This window comes from Heliangelus exortis, chromosome 1, assembly GCF_036169615.1.
Source record: "Heliangelus exortis chromosome 1, bHelExo1.hap1, whole genome shotgun sequence".
Taxonomy (NCBI): domain Eukaryota; kingdom Metazoa; phylum Chordata; class Aves; order Apodiformes; family Trochilidae; genus Heliangelus; species Heliangelus exortis.
Window position 1 is genome coordinate 7720996 of NC_092422.1, and position 26628 is coordinate 7747623.

General features: G+C 42.3%; 1 protein-coding gene across 3 annotated transcripts in view; it reads right to left on the reverse strand.

Moving 5' to 3' along the window:
* The window catches only part of ME3 (malic enzyme 3), a 124878-nt gene that overhangs the window by 11651 nt on the left and 86599 nt on the right, over positions 1-26628 (reverse strand). For 2 of the 3 annotated variants that reach the window (XR_011723832.1, XM_071733247.1), the window contains exons 5-7: positions 23829-23990; positions 20883-20986; positions 6560-6669 (exon numbers count right to left, since the gene is read on the reverse strand). Coding sequence is in view for 2 of the 3 variants with exons in the window: in XM_071733247.1 (XP_071589348.1) it covers positions 6560-6669; positions 20883-20986; positions 23829-23990 (376 nt within the window). In the remaining variant the exon portion in view is untranslated. The remainder of the gene's footprint in view (positions 1-6559; positions 6670-20882; positions 20987-23828; positions 23991-26628) is intronic. The other variant, XM_071733254.1, reaches the window with a different exon arrangement.

The window sequence follows — 26628 nt, forward strand, 5'->3', positions numbered from 1 at the left end:
GGCTGTGCCAATGGGCAGACCCAGACCCCTCATCCACAGAGGCACCAGGAAGCTGCCAGCACTTCATAAGAAACCATCTCTGTCCCCATTGCAGCAGGGAAGACCTTCTGGATGCTGTTTGGTACCAGCGAGACAAAGTGGGTCAGAGCACAGCCTTATTCTGTTCATTTTGCCTCCTTAGCCTGGACTGAAAGATCACAAACAGCTTAACACAGAGGTGTTAAGTTCTTGACTGCAAAGGAGGAGTTTGCAATGAGATCCAGTGAGCAACAGAAACAACGAGCAAGGAAAGCAGGAGAGGAAAGGAGACCAAATGTTTCAGTCCCCAAAATGACAGAAGATACAGGACAGATATTCAAAGCCCTGCATCACTAAGTCCAAAAGTGCCATCAAGGGGTAATGCAGGAATTTAGGTCTCAGCAGGTCCAAAAAGTCCCCACAGGACAGAGACCATCTCCACACCTATCTTCAGGCTGGGTAAATCCCCCCAGAGAAAGCTTGCTGCTCAGGAGCTGCCTGGCAGGACACAGCCTGCTTTGTTCTGCACCAGGGTATGGTCCAGCACTCCCTTCCTATTGTGCTTCCCCCTCCTTAGTTTCCTGTGATAATTACTGATGCGTTTTCCACGCCAGCTGAAACAACAAAATGAGATACTGTACCATTTTAATCTGCTGAAATTAGTTAATGCTGAGCCAAAACCTAGCTTTGCCTGCTTCACACAGCACATGGAAACCTGCCTGTAAATTAGGCCACGTTTGCACATGATTGATTTCTAACTAGCCCAAATGTCTGAAGCCAGTCAGATTTGCAGAGCTGGAGTCAGCCTGTTCCCAACTTCAGCTGAAGCCTGAGAGCAGTGTTCCTCCAGGCTGAGACTGCTTCCTGAAGTGTCCTGGAAAGGTTATGGAAAGGTTATCTGCTAGGGCAATGTGAAAAGATGGTTGGTGGATCAAGAGATATTTTGAGGCTCATCAGTAGTCACACACCCAACAACAAAGAGGAATCATTGCTCTAAAAAGTGTGAAAAGACCCAGAGAGACTCTGCAAAAAGTGATAATCCTGTGCATTGCCTGTAGACTGCTTCAGTTCTGGAAGGACTGTGAAATTCAAAAGGCTGAATGTCTTAAATGTGACAAGGGGTTTGGGTTTTCTCATCTTGAAGTGCCTTGAAGAAGTCTCATTTGCACACTGTAGGTGTCCAGGATTTTATAAATCCTGTGTGTTTACAGCATCTCAAACTGAGTACAGACATAGCAGACACACTCAGGTTGGTGGCTCTTGCAGAAGACATCAATGTTTTACTTACATCAGGTCTAGTTTTGAAAGACTTTTAAAAAGACATTTCAAGATTCCCAGAGCTAGGAGACAGTAAGCTCCATGTTTCTGTGCATATTTCACAAGGCACAGGTGAAAGTTTTCTGAATTACATGACTGGGTGTAATTAATTAAATAACATGTCAGAGATTTCTTAATTTTTTCTGCAACTCTGTTGTTCAGTACCAGGTAAGCAATCTGAGCCTGAAGAATCTATGTTTGATATGGCAATGTGGAGGGTACCACACTGATCAACCAGAAGAAGGAACTTTTCATAGGAAAAGATAAGGCTGGAAGAGATGCCTGGAGATGATCTAGCCTGGTATCTGCCTAAACCAGGGCTGCTTCCAAAATAGATGAGGTTGCTTAGGGCCTTCTCAAAGGATAAAACTCCCAAAGTTTCTGTGCACAACTCGTCCCAGTGTTCAATCTCTCTTGTGGTGAATAATATTTCTATGTCCGATCAGGTAACTGAATAATAACACTGAAGGATCTCTGTTGGAACATAAAGATTTCAGCTAAGAGAGCCAAGTAGTCCAATTCCAGTCACAGGCTCAGGGGTCTGATCCCACTTTTGCTTAGCCCAGGCACAAATTCCTGCTAATCTTTTGGTTACTTAGTGAACATCTTTGAAGGTTGTGTTGGACTGGAGAGACTCTTTACCACAAAAATAATGTGCCATGTGCACACAGAGCTCTTAGTCCCATGTTGAGAACCTTAACTGTGCAAATTTACAGGATTTCTATGGATTCTGCCTACTTAATCTGTTGAATAATCCCTGCTAAGTACATGAGTACTGAAAGATGCACCTAGGATGCTGAGGTAGGTGGTGAACATGGCTAATGGCATTAAAATGCCTTTGAAAGGTTTTGGTAATTGAGGAGGTTCCTGATTCCTTAAAAAAGACAAATGTCACACTCGTCTTCAGGAATGGTGAGAAGAAGAATCCAGGGAATTTTAGCTCAGTCAGCCTTCTTCTGGAAAGTACATCTAGGAACATAAAGATGACTAAGAACTGTATGGATCTCCCAAGGCAAGCTCAGCTGCCTTCTATGGTGAGACAACTGGCTCTGTGGACAAGGACAGGGCGGCAGGCATTGCTCTCCTTGACCTGCACGAGGCCCTTGAAATTATCTCACAAAGCATTCTTGTAACCAACTTGGAGAGGTACATACTGAACAAGGGGAGCATCAAGTGGGTGAAAAAGTGGCTGGGCTGCTAGGCTCAGAGTCTTGTGGTCAGTGGTACAAAGTGGCCAATATTATTTAAATTCTATTAGCAACCTGGATGATAAGACAGAGTGCATCCCCAGCAAGCTCATGGATGATTACAAATTTGGGATAGTGATTGATACACTGCTGGGTGTGTTTGTCATTCACAGGGATCTCAGCAGGCTGGAGAAGTGGGCTCAGGGAACCTCATGAAGGTAAATGTGGAGTCCTGCAACTTTGCAGAAGAAGACTTAGGGGTAATAATAAGTTGAAGATAAGTCATCAGTGTGCCCTTGTGGCACAGAAGGCCAACAGTCTGCTAGGCTGCATCAACAGAAGTCTAGGCAGCAGGACAAGGAAAATGATAATTTCTTTCTATTTCAGGACTTCTGATGTCATCTGCAGATTAGAATCTTCACTTCGGGGTTCTCAGCACAAGGAATATCTTGACAACCTGGAGCAAGTCCAGAGGATAGCCAAAAGTATGACCAGGGTGTACAAAGAGGACTCAGGGACTGGGAATAGAACAGGTTGGAGAAGACTAAGAGGGTGCCAAATTTCTGTCCACAGCTACTTGAAGAGTGTCTGCAAAGAAGCCACATTCTTCTTAGAGATGCTCAGCAAAAGGATGAGGGATAACAATCACAAACTCCATCTAGGGATGCAAAAATTCTGATTAAATTTTAGGGGAAAAATGCACAAGAAAGATGTGAAAACTTTGGCACAGGTAGCACAAAGAGTTGTGAATATCAGTTCCTGTAAATATTGAAAATTATTACTGGGACAAGGCTTTGAGGAAACCAATCTAATGTCAATGTTGGATCAAAGTTTGAAATCACTTTTTATTTATGGGTGATGTCCAGAGGACCCTTCCACACTAACCTGTGTTTTCTTGAACAAGCAAAGCCATAGAAGCCTGCACAGGGGCTCACAAGGCTTCATAAGGCTTTTCAGTTGTCTGCTTTCTGTTTATTGCTGTGCACAATTAAGTGGAGCAAAGTTACAGCAGGAAGAGAAAGAGCAGGATCTAAAGTATTCTCACGTCCCTCCAATTCCATATGTGCTTCATCTTGGGACTTTACTGAGAAACAAGGAAGAAGTGACAATCAATTTTCTCCTGCAGAGCTGAAACTGAAGCTGTTGCCCCTTGTGTGAACCCAGACAGAGTTGGGAAAGGGCTGAAGTCATCACCCCTGTAGAGGAAGGAGAAGCACTCCCTTCACAGGGAGCTCCCATGGAGGGGCACTGCCAGCCAGCTCCTGCTGCCTCCCAGGCTTTCAGAAAAAGAGCAATCACCTCATCCTGGGCTGTGGTACCTGGCAGGCATCCCACTCAGCATCAGCAGGCTGGCTCCAGCCAGGAGGGGTCTGAGTCACTTCAGTTCTGTGGGGTTAGGATGGATTTGGCAATATGGTAATTTGTGTGACCATAAAAAAAAAAAAAAAAAAAAAAAAAGAAATAAAAGTAGTAGGTGTTAATATTTTACATTGCTTTCTGGTCTTGTCAGCCCTGGGGCAGCAAGAGGGAGGCCTAAGGGAGATTAAGATAATTTATACTTTTTTTCCCACATCTCCTCTGTGTGTGTGTAGGCACATTGCTTTCAGACCCACTAACCAATGGGCAATGAGTATAAATTAGTATAGCTCAGGCCTGACCTAACTTGCACTATTTGTGCCTAAGATGTGTTTTTAATCGATATACGTAAAACAATGCAGGCTCAGAAGCTGGAATAATTCAGGCTTCAGGAGGTCTGTTCCTGCCTGACTTGAGTAAAATGAATCAGCACTGCTAAAACAAGGCTTTGTACTATTCTCATTATTCATTTAAAACACAATTTGCATCAAACTCTCCCACCTTTTTAAGTAAGCAAGTCATGGAACTCTATCCTGAGAGAGAGCCTAAGGCAAAAACAAAGAGCAGGAGGGTGTAAGTGAGGAAATGGTGCTTCCTACCTTTCTCATATGATATAGAGATACAGAGGGGGATGCTAGGGGGGAAAACAGATTACTCATCCCAGTTTCTACTTCATTAATCTCTGACAAGACTCTAAAACAGAGTTAACTGAGCAGAACCAAGTTACATCAGTTTCCCAAAGGTCCCAAAATTCATTCTTGACTAAATCCCTGGCTTGGAATCCTTTTTCCTTTCTGATGGCTACATAAAGAAGCCTGAAACAGTGGCTTTCTTCCCTTGACTCATCTTTTGTCCATGGAAAAGAACAGCAGGATTTCTTTCCATATCTACTATTGTGAAACCGATACCAGCTCTGAGAACATAAGAGAGTTTATTAAGAGGTAAAATTTTATTGTTTTAACAGATGGGACCCAGTTTTCTTCAGGGGACTCGATATCTCCCATGTACCATGACACACATCTAACTAGGGAGAAGAAATGGTCCTTTTTATGGCAAAGCTGTTTTACAGCATCCTCCTAGATGTGGTTTGCCCTCCAAAAGAGTAATTTCCAGGAACTGTCTGAGCCATTTAGCTATGACCTATGACCAAAAAGACACTATAAAATATCTCCCTCTTCCCACTCAGAATCTTCAGTTTTGCTTTAATATCTCATTTCTCTTCTCTCTGTCTAAGAAGCTTTTCCAGTTCACCTAGAAACCTTTCCAGTTCCCTGTAGTCTCCTGAAGGAAACCTACATCCAAGCTCACAGACCTGCCATGTTGCTTGACCTCTTTTCTTTTAGTTGCTGAGTCCCCTTCCACTTGCAGAGAGAAACTAATCCAAAATAAATTTTTACATAATCAGAATCTTATTATGGACTTCATTTCCCCACCTCCAGAAAAGTCTGAGTTCTTGGTTCCTACATTCAAGACTTCCATTAAAAATGTATCTCCTTTTTCTCTTCTCTCAACTGAAAGCTTTCGTGGGTGACAAGAACACCCAGTGAGTCTTCTTCCATGGAAGAATCTATCTCACGTTCTCTGAAATGCCTTAAGCTCTTCTGCTTCTAAATCCTCTTCATCAATGCATCTTTGAGAGGGATTGTGCACCCCATCATACCAACCATATTTTCCTAAGCCAGAGTCTTCCTCCTTCTTGTTCCATAACAGTTATGAACAAGCTGCTACACACACTGCCAAATATTTCTAGATGGGCAGCAGATGCAGAAATAGTGCTGGAAAGTTTGCTCACAAAAGAGTCATCATTGTGTGAAAAATGACACTGGCATTTCTTCCAGTTTCTTTCAAGTACAAGTGAGGATAAGCCCAACTGACTGCAAATAATCAAATCAACAAACCTTAGAAATGAGATGCAAGTAGGACTAGGCAAAAGAAGAGATTCACAGGAGAATAACTGGTTATTTGTAATCACTTGGGAAGATCCTGTCCCAGTTGGATGGCAAACAGCCCTTCCCATGGTTTAAAGCACAGTCAGCACTAGACCAGGATGCCACCAATATTCAGCTCGTGTCTCTCTGTGTATTTGAGCAATTCTGGTGACCACTGAGCTTCACAGGGCCTGGGAGAGGTGATGGTTATAGCCCAGCTTGGCTGCTGTCACTGCTCTTTGGTGACAGAAGAATTATGGGAACTGCTCTAGGGAAGAACGTAACTGTTCTCAGATTCCCCTGGAAGTAACATGTATGAAGAGCAAAGCAGTTGGTTTACCTATTTGTTTGTGCATACAATGAGGAGGGTAACAATAGAGGGACATTGCCAGGAGCAGCTAATGACCGCCTGGCTCATGGAAACTGAAAGGCTTTTGTAACTGTTAAAATGCCATCATTGTTTCAACTAAATTATAGCAAATTAGTGTAACTCTCTAAATTACCTTAATCTAAAGCATGATCCATCCTTTCCTTTGAAACCTTGCTGCAGTGAACAAATAAATTACTAAAAACAATGGAAACTCACTTTTCAACATAGACTGTTGTGCTTTGGCTTATATTTTAAATGCTTAGGTATAAACTTTTGAATTTATCATACATCTGAGTGTTGTGTAGTAAGCAGTCCTGTGATCTTAACTGCCTTTCCTCATGAGAAGGTGAAGGTTAAATGTGCATTTTCCTGACAGTACTTACCCTGAATATCATCATTGAATGTGCAGTATCTGTTGCGGTATTTACTGAGGAGGCGAAAAGCATTAGCATTGGCAAAATCTTCAAACTGGATCAGGCAATTCATGCCGTACCTGCAAGTGAATGAGTAATTAAAAATGGATTAAAATATTTCCACAACATACATAAATCTTAAAATTTATGTATATATAAATCTTTTACCAGGACAATGCAGCTACGGCCTCTAGCACAGATATAAAAGTATCATAAGAGAAATGATCTACAGCAGCAGTGAAAGAGATCACACCCTTCCCAAGTCTCTAAGAATAAATTGTATTTATCATCTGTCTACACAAAATGCACAGATGTTTCTTAATATGCATACCTATACACCTCTCTCTCTCTCTGTCCAAACTCATCTTTGGACTATTGGTGTGACAAATTTTCAGTGGTGTATTTACCTATGAGCTCCTCAAGTAAAGGAGATGCTCTTTAGCAATGAACATTGCAACTACCATATTGCAGTTCAGCAAATCTGACTGCAAAGGGCAAGTCAGTTAAAAGGACATCACCAAGTGCCCAGTTTAACTGTAGGTGGCCAAGAGAGGAGAAAAGGCTGCTTCACGGTGTGATTTCATAGCCACCTTTTTATGCTTTGGAAATATGTTTCTCTCCACTGAGTTGCATTGTAGGAAACCAGAGTACAATGACATCTAATGACCCATAGAATCACAAGGCAGGAAACAATTGCAAAGTTTCCATAATTATACAGGAATATTAAGGCAAGTGTGCAGTTTCAAAAAACTAGGTAATATTCAGGCTCCTCCACAGCTACACACTTGCAGCACTTTGTGTGATTCTAGGCTGCACTGAAGCTTTGCTAATAAAATCTAAAAGGGCCACAAGTACTCTTTTCTCTGACAGAAGTGTGATGGGGCAGTGGGAAAAGCTCAGGGAATGGGTAAAGCAACCGTTCGCAAACCCTGGGCTGCAGGCAGGTGAAAAGGCTCTAAATAGCTGCACTGTGTTGGAGACCTGAGCCTCTCTGGGACTGCAAGCAGTGCAGAGGCAGCATCACCTTACACACCTCCCATCCAGGCTTTCCTCCTTGCCACTGAAACCTGAGGTAGGGACACCCCTGCTTTAAACTAGAAATTGATACTGGATAAAACATGTTCCTTTGAGCACCGTGGCTGCTGTCATAAAAAGCTCTTTTCATGGCACTTGTAGCATGGGCAGTGAGGCTCTTCTGGGAGGGCATTGCGTTTTTTTTATTATTATTCTTCATTTCAAGTATGTCTGTCAGCAAGAAGACAATGATAAGCACATGCATTGTGCTCCTTCATTTTTCTGTCATGAGAAACTCTTGCTCCATAAACCCTCTGGTTTGAAAAAGGGAAGAGGGTTGGCTCTGACATTTGCTTCACATTCTCTGTTACTTTTAGAAAAGGATCATGATGAGGACAGACTCTTTAGCAGGGCCCGTAGTATTGGGAACAGGGGTAATGGTTTTAAACTAAAAGAGGGGAGATTCAGACTGGGTGTAAGGAAGAATTTTTTTACAGTGAGGGAGGTGAAACTCTGGCACAGGTTGCCCAAAGAGGTGGTAGAAGCCCCATCCCTGGAAACATTCAAGGTCAGGTTGGATGGGGCTCTGAGCAACCTGATCCAGGTGAAGATATCTCTGCTCATGGCTGATGGGTTGAACTAGGTGACCTTTACAGGTTGCTTCTAACACAAACGATAATAAGATTCTATGATTCTACGAATTATTTTAGTCCCGTGTATTACTTTTAGATACAATAAAATTCTGATTGAACTTAATGCCTCACTCCCGTTGTCTCCCAATATCCCACTAAGCTTAATCTTTGCAAAATAATATTTGCAAAAATTTCCTTGAAAACCTAGATGCTTTGGGTCTTTGTTGAATCAGGGACACAGAAATTGTGGAACTTTTCTACGGGGTCTGCAGGACAAAATCATTCCCAGAGGGAACTGTCATTGCTCCTGTCACCAAAGAATAAGGCATGGCCACTTTACAGAGCTGTGTGTGCCAATATCCCATGGCACTGTATATGTACCCCACATCTCTCCTGAGAGAGAACACAGTGCAGAAGGGTTAAAAATTGCTTTCAAAATTAGTCTGTGTTCACAGTGTGCCATCTGGTAGCTCCTACTTTATAAAGTATATTTACTCCCCACTCTGCAATGCTTGGTGAGCCCTATCTATATAGGGAAATGCAAGCATGACTGGCCAGAATTTTTTTGTCTTATTTACAGTGCTGAAAGGAGCAACAGAAAAGCTCTGTGGAAAATCCCTGCTTTAGCTGAAACACAGCTCTTACCAATGGGATGGTGGTTTAGGCATGGATTTTCCAGGGGACCAACAGACTTTGAAATTCAGCAGGATCTAGGTGCTCAGGTAGGGAAACTCCATACTTCAAGGGGAAAAAAACCCTAGAAAAGGGACTGGACAGCTACTCCCCTTGGGTTTGTGACTCTGAACAGGACAAATTCTTTCCTGTACCCCAGATGACAGGCCATGCTACACAGCTCAGCAGCAACTGGAGTCTATTGAAATTCTGCATTTCTTTTTATAAGATGCTCCTACACTGCTGACTACAAGTTACACTGAGCATTTGAGGGACAGACAGCTTATGCGTATTAAGTCTCTCTCCTGCAGATTCTGGCAGCTGTCAAGGAAACTATCAAATTTTCTTCTGAAGTGCTGGGCAACAGTCTGAAAAGCAATAGATGAGGATTCCTAAGACTTGGAAGTCAAAATGAAAATTGTGGATATCCAAGCAGTTTGTGCAAATAAGACAAAAACTGACTTTCAAAATCAAGTTTCTAATGAACTCTTATCCATTGTTTGAACGTGCAAGGAAAACATGGCTAAGAGGGAGATGACACCATCCAGAACATCTGCTAACATCTCACAGCAAAGAATTAGCAAATCTTAAGCAAATTCAGTTGCTATAGAAACTATTTCTCTAACACCATTCTTATTATTTATTTGTATCACTGAGGAAGTGACATTACTACTTGCTTAATAAATCATTGATCTCAGCCAGCATTAGCAAACGTGTGACCAGCTCTTCAAAGAGATTAGGGGTAGGTGGGTGGGTTTCCCTGACTTTTGAGGACAGAATTCTTCTCTGGTCCTCCCACATTCCAGGTCTGAAGCATGAGATAGTGCACAGTTACTTCTATTTTTGTCTTCAATAAATTTTTATTAAGCAGAACACAACGAAGGTATGGTGGCCCATAAACTCTTCATTTCTCTTCCAGCTCTGAGTTTGACAGGACAGTGCTGGAATGCAAACTCTTCACTGAGATATTTTGGTTTTCTCTGCATTATGTTTGCTGAGCTTTTAAAAATATAGATCACATTTTTGTTTTCATCAAAAAAGACCACAGATTAGTCATGGCAACAACCTAGACCAGATGCTTTAAATGAAAGAACCAATTTAATGACCAGTGCTCTGTCTTATGGGTACTTTGGTGGCTATGTGCATCAGTTCTAAGATGATCTGAGCAGTCCAAGGATAAACTTGCCAAGTAGTAGGAACAAAGCAACTGCTGGGGCCATTCCAATAACATCCTTGTGAGCATCATCACAATGAGTCAGTTCTCCTGTCCTTCCTCCACGGCACAGGAACTCAACATCTGTGTAACATGTTTCATTCCAAAGGACTTGCTCTACAAAGTATTTGGATCAAGTCCAGATGTAAAATGTACCTAATTTGGGACTGGAGGACAAAGGTGCTTTAATATGCAAAAATGCTTAATAAAATCCATTTTAGGAGAGAAGGTGGGGAAGATGGAGTTCAGCCAACAAAATGCAGCACAAATTAGGGTTTCTTCCACTTACTTCTACTTTTACATAACTAAACATTCACTATGTAATGATGAGCTAGACAACTCTAGCTGGTATCTCACACAAAGGAAAGAAAGAGGTACATCCAGAAGTAACTTCTCTGAAGTAGTGGAAAATGGAAGTAGATAGCATCTCTGGAGATGCCTTTCTCCACAGTTGCTGTCAAGAGAGTCTAAAATTACCAGCTTAAATTTAGATGTCTAACTTTAGACATCTAAATTAGAAGAGATAATCTACAGTTATCTAATTGTTACAGTTGGCTAAAAAGATCTTTAATTATCAACCTTTCAACTGCAGTGCTCTGCTGTCCTTCAAAGCCTGCAACTTCTCTGTTGATCTTTACAGAAATTGCAATGCCATTTCTTGTATAGTATCCAAGTGTCCCCTATCAGGCAACATGAAAATACTTCAGGATGGAATAAAATATACTGTCCAGTCTCCCCCTCTCTGAAAGTTAAAAAAATGAAAACTGGATTTTAAAAAATAATTGATTTTGCATCGTGTTGCATTGGAAATGTAATTTCCAATAAGAAACAAAAATTAATAATTTTTTGCTAGAGGAATCATTTTAGTGAGGCATGCTTTTGCCTAGCCAGCTAAGAAATTTTGCTCCGTTTAACCTGTGAGATCTGACAGGAATGCAATCCCAGTTTGTACACACTGAAGCACTTACACCAGGCTTGCTGTTTAAAGGTGCAGGATGCCTCTTTTTAGACTAAGAGGTTATAAAATGATGATTTGAATGAGGGTATCTGAAGAGCCTCTCTGCCATGTTTAAATATCCTTAAATTTGTGGCTAGAATTGAGAGATCCTACAAACTGCTGTGGTAGGAAGAAGCTCCTGAGGTCAGCCTGCTTGGCTTGCAGCCAGCTCTCATAGATTTTTCCATGCTTCCTCTGATCCATGTGCCTCACCTTCCAGCTGTAAGCATGAAGAAGAGTTTGAAGCCAAGAGCAGGAGGTCACGTCAGGACTGAATGTTTTCCAGTCCAGGAAAGGCATGGCCAGCTCAGGTTGGCTCCCTCCTGTAACCTCATCCTGACTGCCAGTGATTTATCTTCTCTAGCAGGTTCTATCATCTTCTTGGCATCTTGGCATTAGTAGTCAAACACCCAGGATCTAATTGTGTTTACCCAAAACAAAAGCTCAAATGTGGGCTCTCAGGACTTCTGACTGAAAAGATAGACTGAAACAGAGCAAGTGCCAACATCCAGTTTGTCTTCTTCCTCCCCAATCCCATTGTCTTCCTGCTTCCAAAAAAGGAAGATTTTCATTTCTGATATTTTGAGTTTGGATTCAAATCTGTCCCCATTTCTCTTGGGCAAACTGAAGTGTGCTTTTCTTGGGATCTCTGCAGTCCTATGTCTCCTTGTGGAACCACAGCTTTCCCCTTAGTGTGAGCATTTTCTACGTTTGGAGGCTGTGGAAAAGGCTGTTGGACAGTTTATTTCTGTACCTCTCTGACAGAGGTGGCCTTGAAAATATTCAGATGTGTTGGATAGAAACTATAACAGTGAGGTCTTTTATGGTCACTAAATATTATCCAGGTTAATGTTTTAACACCCATCCCTCAACCACCACAACACACAAACACTTTTCAGCAAAAATGAGCCTTTTTGGAGGTACAAGCCAAACTCTGCTGTACTGGTTTATTGTATGGAAGGTTGATGGCAGGTGCAAAACCTGGTATCCTTCACTGAAGGCCCTGCGTGTTTTTTACAGATAAAATATTAAATCTATTTTTTTTCTAAAAATATTTCCTCACTTTTGTCTTGACATAGGTGGCATTGCAGGATTCCTTATTTAATAATGTTACCATGTCTCCTGGTTCACTGTTGGTTGCCAGACTACTCTCTGGGGACTCTGTTCTCTAGCATCTCTGGTATTAATTTAGCCATTTTATAGAATTGGAAACAAAAAGATGTACTTTGTCTGTTCTTCCTCATTAAAAAAAAAAAAAATCACTAGTCTTTCATGGTAAAGATTATATCACTGCCTCATTAGTCTGCATATTTTGGGGTTTTTTGCCATAAATAATTATGACCTAAATTCTGGCTTTCTCTCCAGACCTTATAAAAACCTTCCTGTAAAAATAGCCTCACTGGGAAATGCTTTATAATGGCCCCATACATTCATTTTAGTTAGTTCTTCAGACCTTGGCTAGAATATTTTGAACAAACAAGATCTTTAATGAAATAATATGCTATTGCTAAAGTAATAATGTAAGACTGTCACCCTAATGAAGGGTCACTCTTGGAGCTAAACGCTTACAATATTACAAGTCTCTTGTAAAAATTACCAGCCAAAAATCTTTATTAAGAAATGATTCAATTTCCTGGAAAACCAGGAATCATTGGATCCATGCTTGGTTTATCACTGGACTGTTGTTCCAGTACTGTTACTACCAAACTAGAGCTACACCAAATCTCTGGGCTCTGCTTACAGTAGAGATACTGTTAGTAAATTCTGTACCCCTGTAGAGGATGATACACATCTCTCTTGGCTGAGTATGAAATGTAGAACAAAAGATCATTAATCCCTGAAGACAGAGGCAAATGTTTTCCTGATGACATTGCTTCTAGCTTCTTCATTTAAGAAACTTCTCAATTGCCTGGATGAACTCATTCTGCAACTTGGTCCTCTCACCCTCATTTGTACAAACCTCTTTGAGTTCATTCAGCCTTATTATAAGCCACAAGGTCAGAGAAGAAAAAATCCATGAGGCAGTAGTTATCATTTGAAAAGAATTTGACCAAAACATGTCAGAATTTCAAGGGTGGCTTAAGGACCTGTGCAGCACCTTAACTGAGCAGTATCAAAAGAGCATTTTTTTTCACCATGAGAAGGGAGTATAAAACATTCCTATATGCATGCCAAAAATTGTATCTGAAAGATTCATTAATATTCATAAAAGTTCATAAAAAGTTAATTAATGGAAACATTCACAGGAAGGAGGTTCCAATCCTTGTCTGATTTTACCATTTTACAACACTGTTCTCCATCTTTCATGATTTAAGGAATCTGCTTGGGGGCACAGTAGCCCCTACTCATAGATGAAACCAGGCAGAGCAGAATCAAATTGTCCTGGCCCTTGTCTTCAAGCTATTCTTACTGCTGCTTGATACAACAGCAACCAAAGTTCTGATTTCCAAGAAAAAATATATTATCTGTAAAGAAACCTGTCACTCCAAAAAAAGTCGTTCTTGTCAAGAGATCAGTGTTTAAAATTGGAAAACTAAAGTCCACTCTAGCAAGTTAATACCAGACCCTGAGTCTGGCCAATGTCCCAAGGTCATTCTTACTGTTAAATTGTTTGCATGAGCCTATAAATGTGGCTTTTCATCAGAGCAGAAGCACTTTGCCATTCCTGGCTGCAGTTTAGGGGTCACTTTGGTCAGGCACCTCCTCGAGAGGTCAGATGAGAGCAGCCCCTTGGAGAAGGATTTGAGGGTATTGGTATATGAAAAACTGAATTTGAGCCAGCTATGTGTGCTTGCAGCCCAGAAAGCCAACCATATCCTGGGCTGTATCAAAAGAAGCATGGCCAACAATCAAGGCAGGTGATTCTCCCTCTGTTCTGCTTTCATGAGACCCCAGCTGCAGTGCTGTGTCCAGTTCTGGAGCCCCCAACACAGGAAGGAGGTGGAGCTTTTGGAGTCTAGAGGAGGGGCATGAACATGTCCAGAGGGATGGAGAGTCTCTCCTGTGAAGATTCAGAGAGAGAAAAAGCAAGTTGTTCTGGTGAAGTGAGGCAAACTGATTTTTCACTAACAAGAGTGGAAGAACACTACATTGCTGTCCCATTTGATGCTGATCTTGACTCAAGGCACAGAACAAGGTATGCTTTCATCTGCATTAGAAATAGAAACAGAACCAGCAATCTTACATAAACATAAACTGGTACCAAGCTAAGAAGAGGCTTAGAGGGAAAAAAATACCTTTGTTCATCCCATGTTAAAGGATGCAAGGCCCAGGCTCATTCTTGCTCTTGAGGATACAGTTCCTTCCCATCTCTGAGTCTGCTGATAGCCCAAGAGGCAGCTCTGGGGTGGCTGCTGGGCTCCTTGCAACAGGCACGTTACACAAAAACATCGGTGTGTCCAGAGGGCTATGGATTTTCTATTGTCATTCATGTCCTGGAGATCTTACTTCAGGATTGTGCTGTTTGCATATTTGTATGTTTCTGGCCAAGGAAAGGAAACTCAGATAGGTAAAAAGACAAGAGGGTTTACTACTTGGAGGTCTGACATGAGTGAAGTGCACTGCTGTTTGCAGGGAGAGAGCACAACATTTGTGTGCTTACAGGCTGCAGACAGATGTTATAATTAACATCAGAAAAAATAATTTCTAAAGACTTCCATATAGCTAGGAGGAAGACAAGTCTTCTTTTAAAAAAGTGCCAATGAAAAATAAAAATTTTGTAAATGAAAATAAAGGTTGACTTTCTGGCCTGAAACCACTGAAAACCATCTCAGACCCTCATTCAGTACCACAAAGTGACTTCAACCCACTATTTACTCATTAAATAGTTCTAACAGTGATGAAAGGAGAAATGCAGAGGTAAGGCAGAAAATACAACCATAACTGTTACTTTGTTTTGAAATGGAAATATCATGAATAAAGTTCATTCGTCACCAGGTTAATCATAAGGCTGTGAAAGCTGGACCCAAGGATCCACATTAGAGGTCACAACTGTTCCAGCAGATGTAGCAGTCCTGATGGTTTCCATGACTGAAACAAAAATGCAATTGCTTTCATGCTAGAGCGTGTGGTTTTGAAGCAACAGATGGGAGTTTTGTAAACACTTGCAGCCTTTTGTACTGTAGCCAATACAAAATTTAGCATTCTGTGTCCTGGGTTTAGAAGTCCCATGCTAGGAAACTGCATGATGAACCCAACAGGACCTGCTGCCTGCCTCACCATCATCTCAGGCTGCAGAGGATTTCTGATGTTGGGTGGGAGTCTCACCAGGTTTCTGCCAACACAAACCCAGCCATCACGAGCCACAGAGCCTGCTGGGGATTCAGAGGGTGCTAAATCAATGAAAGTCACCCTTGAAGCACAAAGATAGCAGGAAATCGCTGAATCTCACATTACTGGAAGCTGGTGGGTGTGCCAAGGGTTGCTTGCTGCCTTTTCTTAGGCACATGCCAGGTATCTGCTATGAGCTGCTGTTACTGACAGGATAGAGGACAAGATCAATCAAAGATCAGTCACAAAGCTCTTGGAAAAAAATATCCTGAAAAATCATAGTTAACCCTCATTGTAGTCCTCATAGCAACAACAAAACACCACCAAACCCCCCAAAACAACCCTTTTGCACAGCATATCTCATGACTTTCAAGCACTAAAGGCTGCTATTGCCATTCTTGTGTTTTTATACAAAAGGATATCATCCCCCTGGGAGTGGGTGTGAGGAGCAACTGCAGCTGCAGGTAGAAGTCTTCCTAGGAGCAGGAGATGCAACCATGTTGGTGCTGACCCTCTGATGTGACCTGGAGCTACTCTCTGAGAGCCAACAAGGAGTGGAACCTCACCACCTTCCTTGCACACAAACAGATCTCTAGATACATCTTTCTAACCCAGCTGTGGCAGTTCTGGCTTAGGTGGAAAACACAGATGGAAAACCTACGGCAGAGGTTTTTCAACATCTGTAAATGCATTATTTCAAAGAATTTGAAGGCAAGCTCATTACCACAGGGATCCTGTAGCAGCACACCTGGAGCTCAGTCATTCCTCAGTAGCAGAAAATCAGGTTAATAATACCTAAATAATGTTCTTTGACTTCAAATGTAACCCAGTGGCTAAAAGCAGACCATGGGAGCTGGCTGATGAGCTCATCCCATGTCAGGCCAGGATACTAGAAAGCAAAGGTGGCTCTTCCCATCCTCACCACTTCTCCTGTCTGGATGATGTCAGAGTCCCTTTGGGCATGGCAGATGGAGCAGATGGGCCAGGACAACATCCACCTTATATTCCTGTGAAGGTTGGAGTCAGTCTACACCATCAGCCCTGCTAGAGCATTGGTGATGGTGTGCAGATCTACTTACACAGAGATGCTGAGGGACTTCAGGTGTTAGCATATAAATGAGGGATTTGTGGAGGCCAGTGGTGCCTAGAAACTTAAGCCCAGTCTTTAACTAAACTAAGTTAACTGGAGCATCTAAATAAATAACAGATGGACACCTGTATGGGTGATTCTGTTTCCAAAAGGTGATGGTGAATTTGTGATCCAAGGCCCCGGGGAACTGCTGACCCAGAGGCAGCTTGCTGTGGAGCAGATGCTGCTGACTGCAGAGCACATGGGACCTGACTTGGTGTGTTTATGAGTAAAAGCACTGGGATGGGATTACTGATAGAGAAATCAGGTATAAAACAAGCACAAGGAAAAAGAAATTCAGCAGCTCTACTTCCCTTCTTCTCTCGTTTTTGAGAAACTGAGTGCTGGATCTCCTGATGTCTTCTGTGCTGTGCCAGGTGGCAGAGGCTGATAGGAAGGTTCTGTTTCCCTGCTCACCCTGTTAATAAGCACTGATGGGGAGGGAAAGGAGTGTGAGGTTATGGCAGCTCCATGCTGTGCTGGCGTGGGGAGGTGCCCCTGGCAGAGCCTCAGGTTCTGTGCTCAGCTTCTGCTGGCAAGTGACTGAGGATGACATTGAAAGCTGGAGGTGGGAGCTGAGGGACAGGGCACCCAGCAACACCTCTGGCACTTGGAGCCACCGAGCTGCATTCTCTGATGAAACTACAGGGCAGTGAAGGAATAAGACAGGTAAGGAACTGGTGTCCAGTTTCTGTGTCAGTCTGGGAGAAAAAGAGGAGGAAAGAAATTTCCTGTGGTAGTTTGATTTGAAAGACAGTCAGAAGACTGAAGAATATTTTAACTGCAGAGGCTGGGCTGAAGCTCTGCAGCCTAGACAACAAGCCATTTTGATTTTGACCTTAATTCAACCTCATAGACAAATTTTTACCTTATAGGCAAACTCCAGAAGTTATGTGGGTTACTCCAGCTATTGGACAGTTTAGGGGAATATTTATTCAGCCTACAAAAATGTACCAGTTCAAGACCACTGACTTGCCCTTCGCCATGGTGACTGAGGAAAGGGAAAACTAAAGCAGTGCATTTTGCCACACAAAGCATATTATTCATTGTAAGAATACAGCAATTTGTCAGGCTGCTTCATTCAGTCACTGGTTAGGCTCAGGAGACCAAATTTTGCATTTAGTTGTTTCCCAAGAGGAGAAAAATGCATGGCTTGGAGCTTTTGTTAAAGTGTTCAGTCATTTCATGTGTTTCAGGTGAAAGAGTAATAGAGGTTCAGGCATCAGGAAAACACAGAAATTTATCCAGGTGTTTCAGGAGGAGGTTTTCTTTCTTAAATTGCCCAGAAGTCATACTTTATTTTAAAATACTCTAAGTGCTAACTCTTGAGGCCGTGATGCACACCTCATTTCATTATGAGATGGTTATTATGAGACCAGGAACCCTTTCTGCTGACTGTAGGGGTCCCTCCAGCTATAGAAATTTGGCATCTGTTTGGTATTATGATTCCATTAAAAGAGTAAATCTTCACTCCCCTGGCTTTCTTGTGGGCTCTAACACATTCCACTTCTGTGACAAATGTCCCTTGAGCTAGCATTTCACAGGGTGGGAGGTACCCCTGCAGAGGAACTAACAAATGGTTTCCATAAGAAGTTGAAGTACCCTCAGGAAGAAGATAATTTCTGCATGAACATCAAGCTGAAAAGGAAACCCTCAAATTGCAGGAGATTTGTGGCAACCCCAAAAGCCCCTCCCCAAATAACTGAATTTGCATGTGACATTATAGACTTCCATAAGAAGCCATGGCAGTCTGAAGATCCCAGCAGTGGGACTCACAAATGACAGAACATGGTGCTAGGACAACACCACGTTCTTGACTTTCTGAGCAAGCTCTGCTCCCCTCTGTAACAGAAGCAAGAGCTCCTTCTGGGTTGCATCCAGTCATTCCAGTCAGAATTTGGGACCAGATGAATCTGTTTCATATAAGTTTGCCAAACCCAGGCTGATAGCAGGACTGTTCACCAGCCCTGAGCTCACAGGGGATCAAACTCCACCATGCTTTAAAGTACATTGGTGGTCAGGATAATGGTACAGGTCAATATCTCCTTTCACTCAAAGATCTCCAAATACTTTACAGTTGTGAATGGAGAAATGCAAGGTGGAATTTGCCATTTTGCAGCAAACTTTTTAGGGCTCACGATGTTCAAGCAATTCATTCTGGCTAAGAGGAATAGAAAAGCTGCGACAAGGGCCCCAGGAACTTGATTGATATTTGGATGAAAACATTAGACGTGACATCACCTCCTCACCAGATAAGCATTCATTGTTTCATGGCTGAGTGTCTTCTCCTTTCAATGTGGAGATTAGCTCATGTAAACTAAACACAGGAAAATAGCAGCCAATCCTTCCTCTCCAGCAGCAAGCACAGAAAAGGCAAATTGTTTTTCTGGGCACGTCACTGACATTGCAGAAGTAGTGGGTGCAATGAGCTTTGCTTTTAACACCACAAGCATCAGTCTTGGAGCCAAATTTGTGATGGCTGAGACCATCATCTGGGTTCTCATTCTATTGTTCCCACTCTGTCATCAACACTATCTCTGCAATCCCCTTGTAGTCTCCTGGCCAGAAGGAAGTGGGAACTTTTGTTGAAGGATTAATTAGTGACTGCAATCAAAACAAACAACCCACCCACAAATCAGCCTTGACAGCTCCTCAATCTTTTCTACTTGTAGAGTTTCTTGTGATTTCCTAGTTGTGTTTTACCAGTTTTTTAGCTTTCAAGATTTTTTCCCCCTAGGTAACCTACACATTTCTAACATAAACCTACACTGCAATTAACTAATATTGCAGTCAAGCTTTTTTTGTCAAAAATAAAGGACAAAGCAGAGCACAAAACCAAAATCCTCTCCTCTACCATCATCCTTAGGTATTTTTAAACCAGGAGGCAGGGTGGTGTTGTGTTCATATTTACAGCTACAGGGGCTATAGCATTGCCTGACAGCAAGTATCTTCTCACAGTAAGCAGACAACAGCAGCTGGGTGGGTTGATGCTTTTCACCCTATGGGACAGGCTTACACCCTGCTGCTGAGCAGCAAAGGGGACACTCCTGTCCTGACAGCTGCAATGCACATGCACAGGGTGCAGCACAAAGCTGCACAAGGACACCACGTCATCAGATGCTGAAATTCTCCGTGCTGCACTCATCCCTCTCAAAACCTGGTTCATCAGTTGTGACTGAATTGTCCCTAACATTCCAGCCCCCATTTCCTACATCCCTCCACCCACTGCCAGCTGGGCACTCAGACTGTCTGTGCAGATATGCTTCTCAGTGGAAGAATAGGTGTTGTCACTAGACAGTGGATGTGATGCCTCCCACCTCAAGGGAGACAGGATGAACTGGGAGATGACACACGTACCACCCACTCCCTCCCATTTAGGCAGGAACACACACACAGAGCTGGATGGAGACACAGAGAAGGAAGATCAAACCCAGCTCCTTCAGCTGTGAAGAAAAGACCCTACAATACACAGACAGGCAGCAGCCCATTAATCAGGCACAGACTGCAGCTCTCTGCCACTCCTTATCAATATCATCTGTTGCTTTAGGAAAGGCAGAAAAAAAGGCTTAGAAGCTTGAGGCTTTCCAAGTATATATATATATATATATATATATTTCTTTTCTTAACAGCTGTTCTCACTTATGGTAAACTCTTCAGATAGTGATGGAGATTTTAATGTGTTTTCTTTACCAGAAAGTGGAACTCAGTGCAGTGCAAAAGATGCACATACAGCATGGATGTTGTGGTTCTGCTCTTCCCAGATCAAACTCCCTGGTCCATCAGAGACCCTCTAACCCAGCAAGTCAGTAAGAATAGAAATATGCACTCAGTCTGTCCCACCATTAAAAAGACAATGCTTAGAATCCTGATCTCCTCATTCTGCAGACTCTGCCAGCAGGAAAGCTCCTATTATTACCAAAGGGATAGATGGGCAGCCTGCAGACTCATGCAGATATCACTGTGTGGAGTAACATGCCATTTCCACTTAGATGATTTCCTTCAGAATGGTGAAAGCTCAACACTTCCTTTCCAAAGTGTAAACAAACCAAAGTTTAGATTCTGCCCATGATGAATGAAGCTCATAAATGCACGATGGAGGCCAGACCCAGCCCACAGGGCATACGTTTGACATGTCGGACAGGAAATGATTATAAAAAATTAGTCCCATTTCAGTTCTCTGAAGACAAATATTTTTGACACAGAGTGCTCAAGCACAAAGAGCCATTTGTAGACCACCCAGAAGACTTGCATTTAAATGACCTTTCTTTGCTCAGAGGATCAATTTTACTAATGTTTATTTCACGAGTTGCAACATTTGTTCTTAAATGGAAGCAGCCCGGAGGAGCCATGTATATAACCCCACTTACTTGTCAGTAACTGCCTGCATAAACTCATCAATCAGTTCGTCGTACTCTTTCCCACGAACCCTCTTGTGTTTCAGTCCAATATAGAGTGGATCACTCAGGAGAGCCTAGGACACAAAGCAATGCTGTTGACATCTTCTCTTCCATGGATGGATGGAGATTTATGTCCCAGCCTACCCAAAAAATTTGTCTGTTGAGGTCATATTATTTTTACTTACTAGGCAGTGAAGGCAGCTCCCACAGCTTGTCCACAGCAGGAGGTGTTTCTGTAAGAAGCTATGGAGTATCTTTTTGTGTACAAAAAATCAGAGGGATGTAATGCTTCTTGACTGCTCTGCATCCCCTGAACAGCTCTACCAAAGGCTCCCTGACAAGGTGCCCTTACTCCTAGTGTATAAAACCGACTTTTTGAGCGGAATGTTTACTGTTCATTCAGTTTTTAGTTTTGCAATGAGGTTACCAGGAAAGCTGTGACCATAAACAGTACTTTGAGCAATGAAGATTGCCTGAAGTGACTTCAAATGACATGTGCTATTTAGGCCTATAAGTGACAGCCCAGAGTCAAATAGAACCAGTGATCAGATTCCAAAATATTCCCAAGCCCTGCACCTATGTTGCACTCACCTTGATTATCTGCAGGTGTCAGGGGAAGGTATTTTTATACAAGACATTATTTTGGTTTTTGGCTGCTGCTAGCAATACAAAACCAGGCCATTCCACCAACCAATCGAGCAGGTGTTGAGTCAGAGTCCCTAAGACACCTAAAAAGGACTGGGTCAGCATAGAAACAGCATATATTTTTCTGAAAGCTACAGGTTAAAGACTGGCAGAAGGTGGGTGGGCCAACACTTCTCTGAGTCACTGCAAAGCAACACTGCATCCCTTCTGATTTCAGGAACTGGATCACCCACATGAGAAGGGGACATGCCACCACAAATCTCTTGTCCTGCAGCCATATGGGCCCTAAATATTGGCAGGTACACTAAAATTAGATCTGTTTTTACATCCACAGGTGTCCTCCCTGGAAGACAGAAGGAAAGATGAAAGAGGCTTTCCTCTGAGTTGGATGCAGTAACTCTCTGGGGCCATGACATGGAAAGCAGACCCATTGGCATTCACTGATTTCCCTTGTAGCCCATGTACTCTGGGGCAGGTTCAGGGAGCATAAAATTCTCCCACAGGAAAACTGGGAAATGCCAGGCTCTGAAAAAGGAGTGGTTTGCTGAAAGAATGTACAAAGTCTTATGAACTGTCAGAAAGATAAGCTGGAAACTGTAGCTAAAAATATAACACGACTGCAGTGTTTACTCTATTCTACCTGAGATGCCTGTGTTGCTAATACAGGCTCAATATATTGACAAGATGAGATTAACAGGATGAATACCTACAGAAGGTGTCTTATTACACTGATAAATGAGTTTCCCTGTAGAGCAGAATGCTCCTACAATGTGCTTAGAGTGTGGTTAAGCTGTGTTTAGGCACATAAGAAAGCCATTAAATAAATAATCAGATTATTTATATTGTGAGGAAACGCATTGTTTACATTGTTGTAGAACAGCAACTTCTAGATCTTAATCCCAGATGTGGATATTACTTCAACAGAGAAGTTTCTGGACACGTATGTTACAAGTGTCTTTTTCTGACACTTGGAGATGGTGCCCAAATTTAGTGTCTCCCCTGGATGCTGAGCTGGAAATAGATGGTTGTGCATGGTAAGAAACTTGGTGTAGAAGCACTCACACCATGGACTCTCTGGAGGGAAGGTCCAGCTGAGGGCCCCAGAACTTGCCAGCACTCAGTGGTGTGCAGAGACAAAGGAGCCAAAGACAAGTATAATGTTGTATTGACTTAAAACTCCAAGAACTGAGAGACTGAGGCTTAATTGCTGCTTTAGCCTCAGGGAGTCCAAACTTGGAGTTCACACTTCTCAGGAAAGATCTTGGATCATGCTGAGATGAGCACACCCTGTACTCCACCAGCCCAAGAGAGGCCTCCATGCTAAAGGGACAAAATAACTCTGGGACCAGAGACCCAGGAAGGAATTTGGAATCTCATCCTAGATGTAATCTGTGGCTACTGGTTTTGATTATTTTGATTCTTTTCAAGTGTCCAGTGTGAGACACCCAAGGCTGGAGTGGAAGACGTGGAGAAAATTCAGCTTTCCAGTGAGCACAAGCATGTCTGAAAATGTCAGCACTCATCTGTCTTCATACACAAAGCTCCTATACCCTAAGTTTGTTATTTCTCTCAATAAACATGTGTTTGGTTTACTTGGGGTCAAGTGAGGCACAAGTACATTCTACAAAAAATGAACAAACCTGGGCTATCACAAGTAATAACTATAGGTTATTCATTTTAAAAAAGACCTCCTCACAGATGTGCATTCTGGCATTACTAAAATGTTGCACTTTGGACTTTCTGAGCCAGAGTCATAAGGCAAAAATCTGCAAACAGATGGAGTCCTTTTGTCTGGTTATCACATGCTATAAAGTGTGTAATCTGACAAAACACTGAAATTAATCATCCCGAAACCACCCACCAGGGATTCTCCATTTTCTGGAATACATTCACTTCTATACAGACAAGAGGATCTGTCCTCTCACAATTACCAGAGGAAGAATAAATCTGACATTTCCTGTGAAAAATTTATCAACTCACCTTGCCATGCTAAAAGGTGGAGCTGACCCTTCAGCTCCAACTGGCAACACCCTGAGTCTTCTCACCAGGGGACCATGAGGCTTTCAGTGTACATTTCATATAGATTCATAGAGTTCCCCATAAGAACCAAAGTTCCTTGAGCATCAAACAGGAATGAAACCTGGTTGCTTCTGGCCATCGCCTCATCTTGAATGCATTTTGCTTTCCATCCATGTTAAGGGAACTTGTCTCAGTTAAGTATTGATCTCAATTCTTTCTCTCCCCTGTCAGATTTATGAAAAACTCTCTTACCTCATTGTCTGTGCCAACATCCAGCAGGACAGGGAGACAATGTTGTGGGTGAACTCCACCACAAGCTGTGTACAAAGCCAGCTTCCCCACTGGGATACCCATGCCATAACATCCCAGATCTCCTAAACCGAGAATCCTCTCTCCATCTGTCACCACGATAGCCTGGGGGATCAAAAGAGATTGTTGGATGATGCTGCCCAGGCTCTAGAAGCCAAACCAGCTTCACTGTCTTCACATTGATGCCATTTTGCAGTTGCACTGGGCAATGGATTTTTGGTGCTCCCACATGACACCCATTAATTGGCTGCTACTGACAGAGGGCTGCTCATTTTTGGAAGTAGAGACAAGGTAACTGATGGAAAGCTGCTCACAGGGTGGGAGAGGAGCAGCTCTGCTTCCAGCACTTCAGTGACCTTGTAGCAGAAAGCAGCCAGCATGGCTCTTTGTGGATGCTCAGCTGAATAACCAGAAACTGCACAAAAGAGATCTGGCCTTGATTTTTCCTCTCCTTTTCAGAAAAAACAAAATTGTTCTGTCCAAAAGTGATTGGGCTTATGAACTGCACCTGTGGAAGTAGGGTTTGACCTCGTGATCTTAAGGGCTTTTTCCAACCTCTATGCTTCTATGATTCCAAACTCATGTCTTCACTGTGCTGTAGAGTAGCTGTGGGGCATCCAGCATCAGGTAATCAAACCAAAACTCATGGTAAGGGTGTCCCTTTCCTTCTGGTACCCTGACTACAAAGCAGGCAGACAGAGGCCATCGAATGGCCAGCACCAGGGACTAAAGAGGGGTTCCTGCTTTATATACTTAATATTAGACCTTTTTTCCCCCAAAATTGGGAGTTAAACCATTGCCATTCAATGTTTTTTTCAACTGGCCTTTTGTGTTTCAGCAATACTGTATGTGCTGCATCACCCAAAATCACTGATCTGTAATTTTATGTTTTTGTTATTGTATCATTTCTTTGTAACAAGAAGGGGAATGAAAGCCTGCTTAATGCTGTCCAAGTTATAAGCATAAAGCTGAGCTGTTCAATCCACACTGTACCTCAAGACCTTAGGAGGCAAATGACCAAGCAGATCTGACGAATTCTCACAATTTTTAGGTTAACTGCTCTATTTGTTGGTTTTGTCCCCATGATCAGGCACTCTTTGGGGCAGTTCTGAAATCCAGGATGAACAGGAAGAGACTGGAGTCCAGTCCCACTATGGGAGAAAAGCTGCAAATACACTTAAAAAACCTCAACTTGCAGCCTTGTCCCAGCACTTCAAGAACAGAGGGCTCACATCAAATGGTTTGTCAGACTGTGGGGGACTCAAGTCCACAGCCTGGCTTGGATTTCAAAGGAAAAGACTGCAGAGAGGTTTTTTATTTGCTGATCTGCAAATTTAAGGCTAAAGTTAGGACACAGGACATACACATGTGTGTTCTTTAGTGAGAAACAAGAGAATGGGGGATTAGAAGCTAGCTCAGTAGATGTACTTCCTTGGGAGGGGTGTGAAAATAAAGGTGAATTAATTTATTGCTGTGATGGAAAAGCATTATTTTGGGAAATGTCTTCTTGCACTTTCTTATTCCAGCAAGAATCACACTTATCTGTTTCACTGACATTTCTTACTAAGCATAAACAATATCCCAAGGCTATTTTCTCCTTCAGCCTAAACCACTGTTTGTAAAAGCAGAACAGAATTACATTACATTATGTAGTTCAGGAATAAGCCTGAGGAGATACAGAGGACATGTGCATTTATTCTGCCTTTTACATCTATTTTGCCCTCTAGCAAAAAATACTCTGGTAGATTCAGGCACAATGCATTTCAGGGTCATAATGCAGAGAATATTAAGCACAACCTATATGTAATAGGGATTATTTTGAAATGGTCCTGTTATATGTAGAATATTTGGTTTTGTGCTGTTGCCAGTTTCTTGTCACAAGGAGTTAGAATTCCTAAAATGAACCTTGAAAACCCTATTAAACCAAAAGGGACTCCACACCTATCCTTAGGGAAGAGGTTGGACAATCCTTGCCACTAGAAATTCACCATCATGACAGTGGCACAGTTATCCACCTTCATTTTTGAACATTTCAGATGGGATATTAGGGAGAATTTCTTTACTGAAAGGTTTATCAGACGTTGGAACAGGCTGCCCAGGGCAGTGGTGGAGTCACCATCCTGGGAGGAATTTAAGAGTTGTATGGACATAGTACTTAAAGATATAGCTGAATTAAGGTCTAGTGATAGGTTAATGGTTGGACTCAATGACCTTGGAGGTCTTTTCCAACCAGGGTGATTCTGTGATTTTCCTATTTGTTTTTCCATCTGAATCAATGTGATTGCAAAGTCTCTTTTTGGGTGGGCTCCATCTGTTTCTGGGTGTGTGCTCACTTCTGTACCACACCCCTGCAATTGGGATAGGAAGGCAGCAATGGGAATAGGGAAAGCAGCAAGCACATGCCCTGCTACTGGTTTATCCTGAAGCTGATGAAAATTACATGAAAAGGAGTCAAAATCCTAACTATGCAGGGAATATTAAACAAAACAAACCAAAACCAGTTACATTCTAGTGAATCAAAATATTTCTCTGGAGTACATATTCCCTTTCATCCAAACAAATAAGTGTTCTCAGGCAACTCTAAGAAGAACTTCTCAATAGCACTTAAATATACCAATCAGAGAGAGAAAATTTCTTCAGATTTATATGTGCTGCACTCTGTAGGTACCAAAGCTTCTCCAGGTAACACTGAAAAACACAGGAGAGCAGAAAATGCAGCAACATTAATTGCTGCCTGTATCAG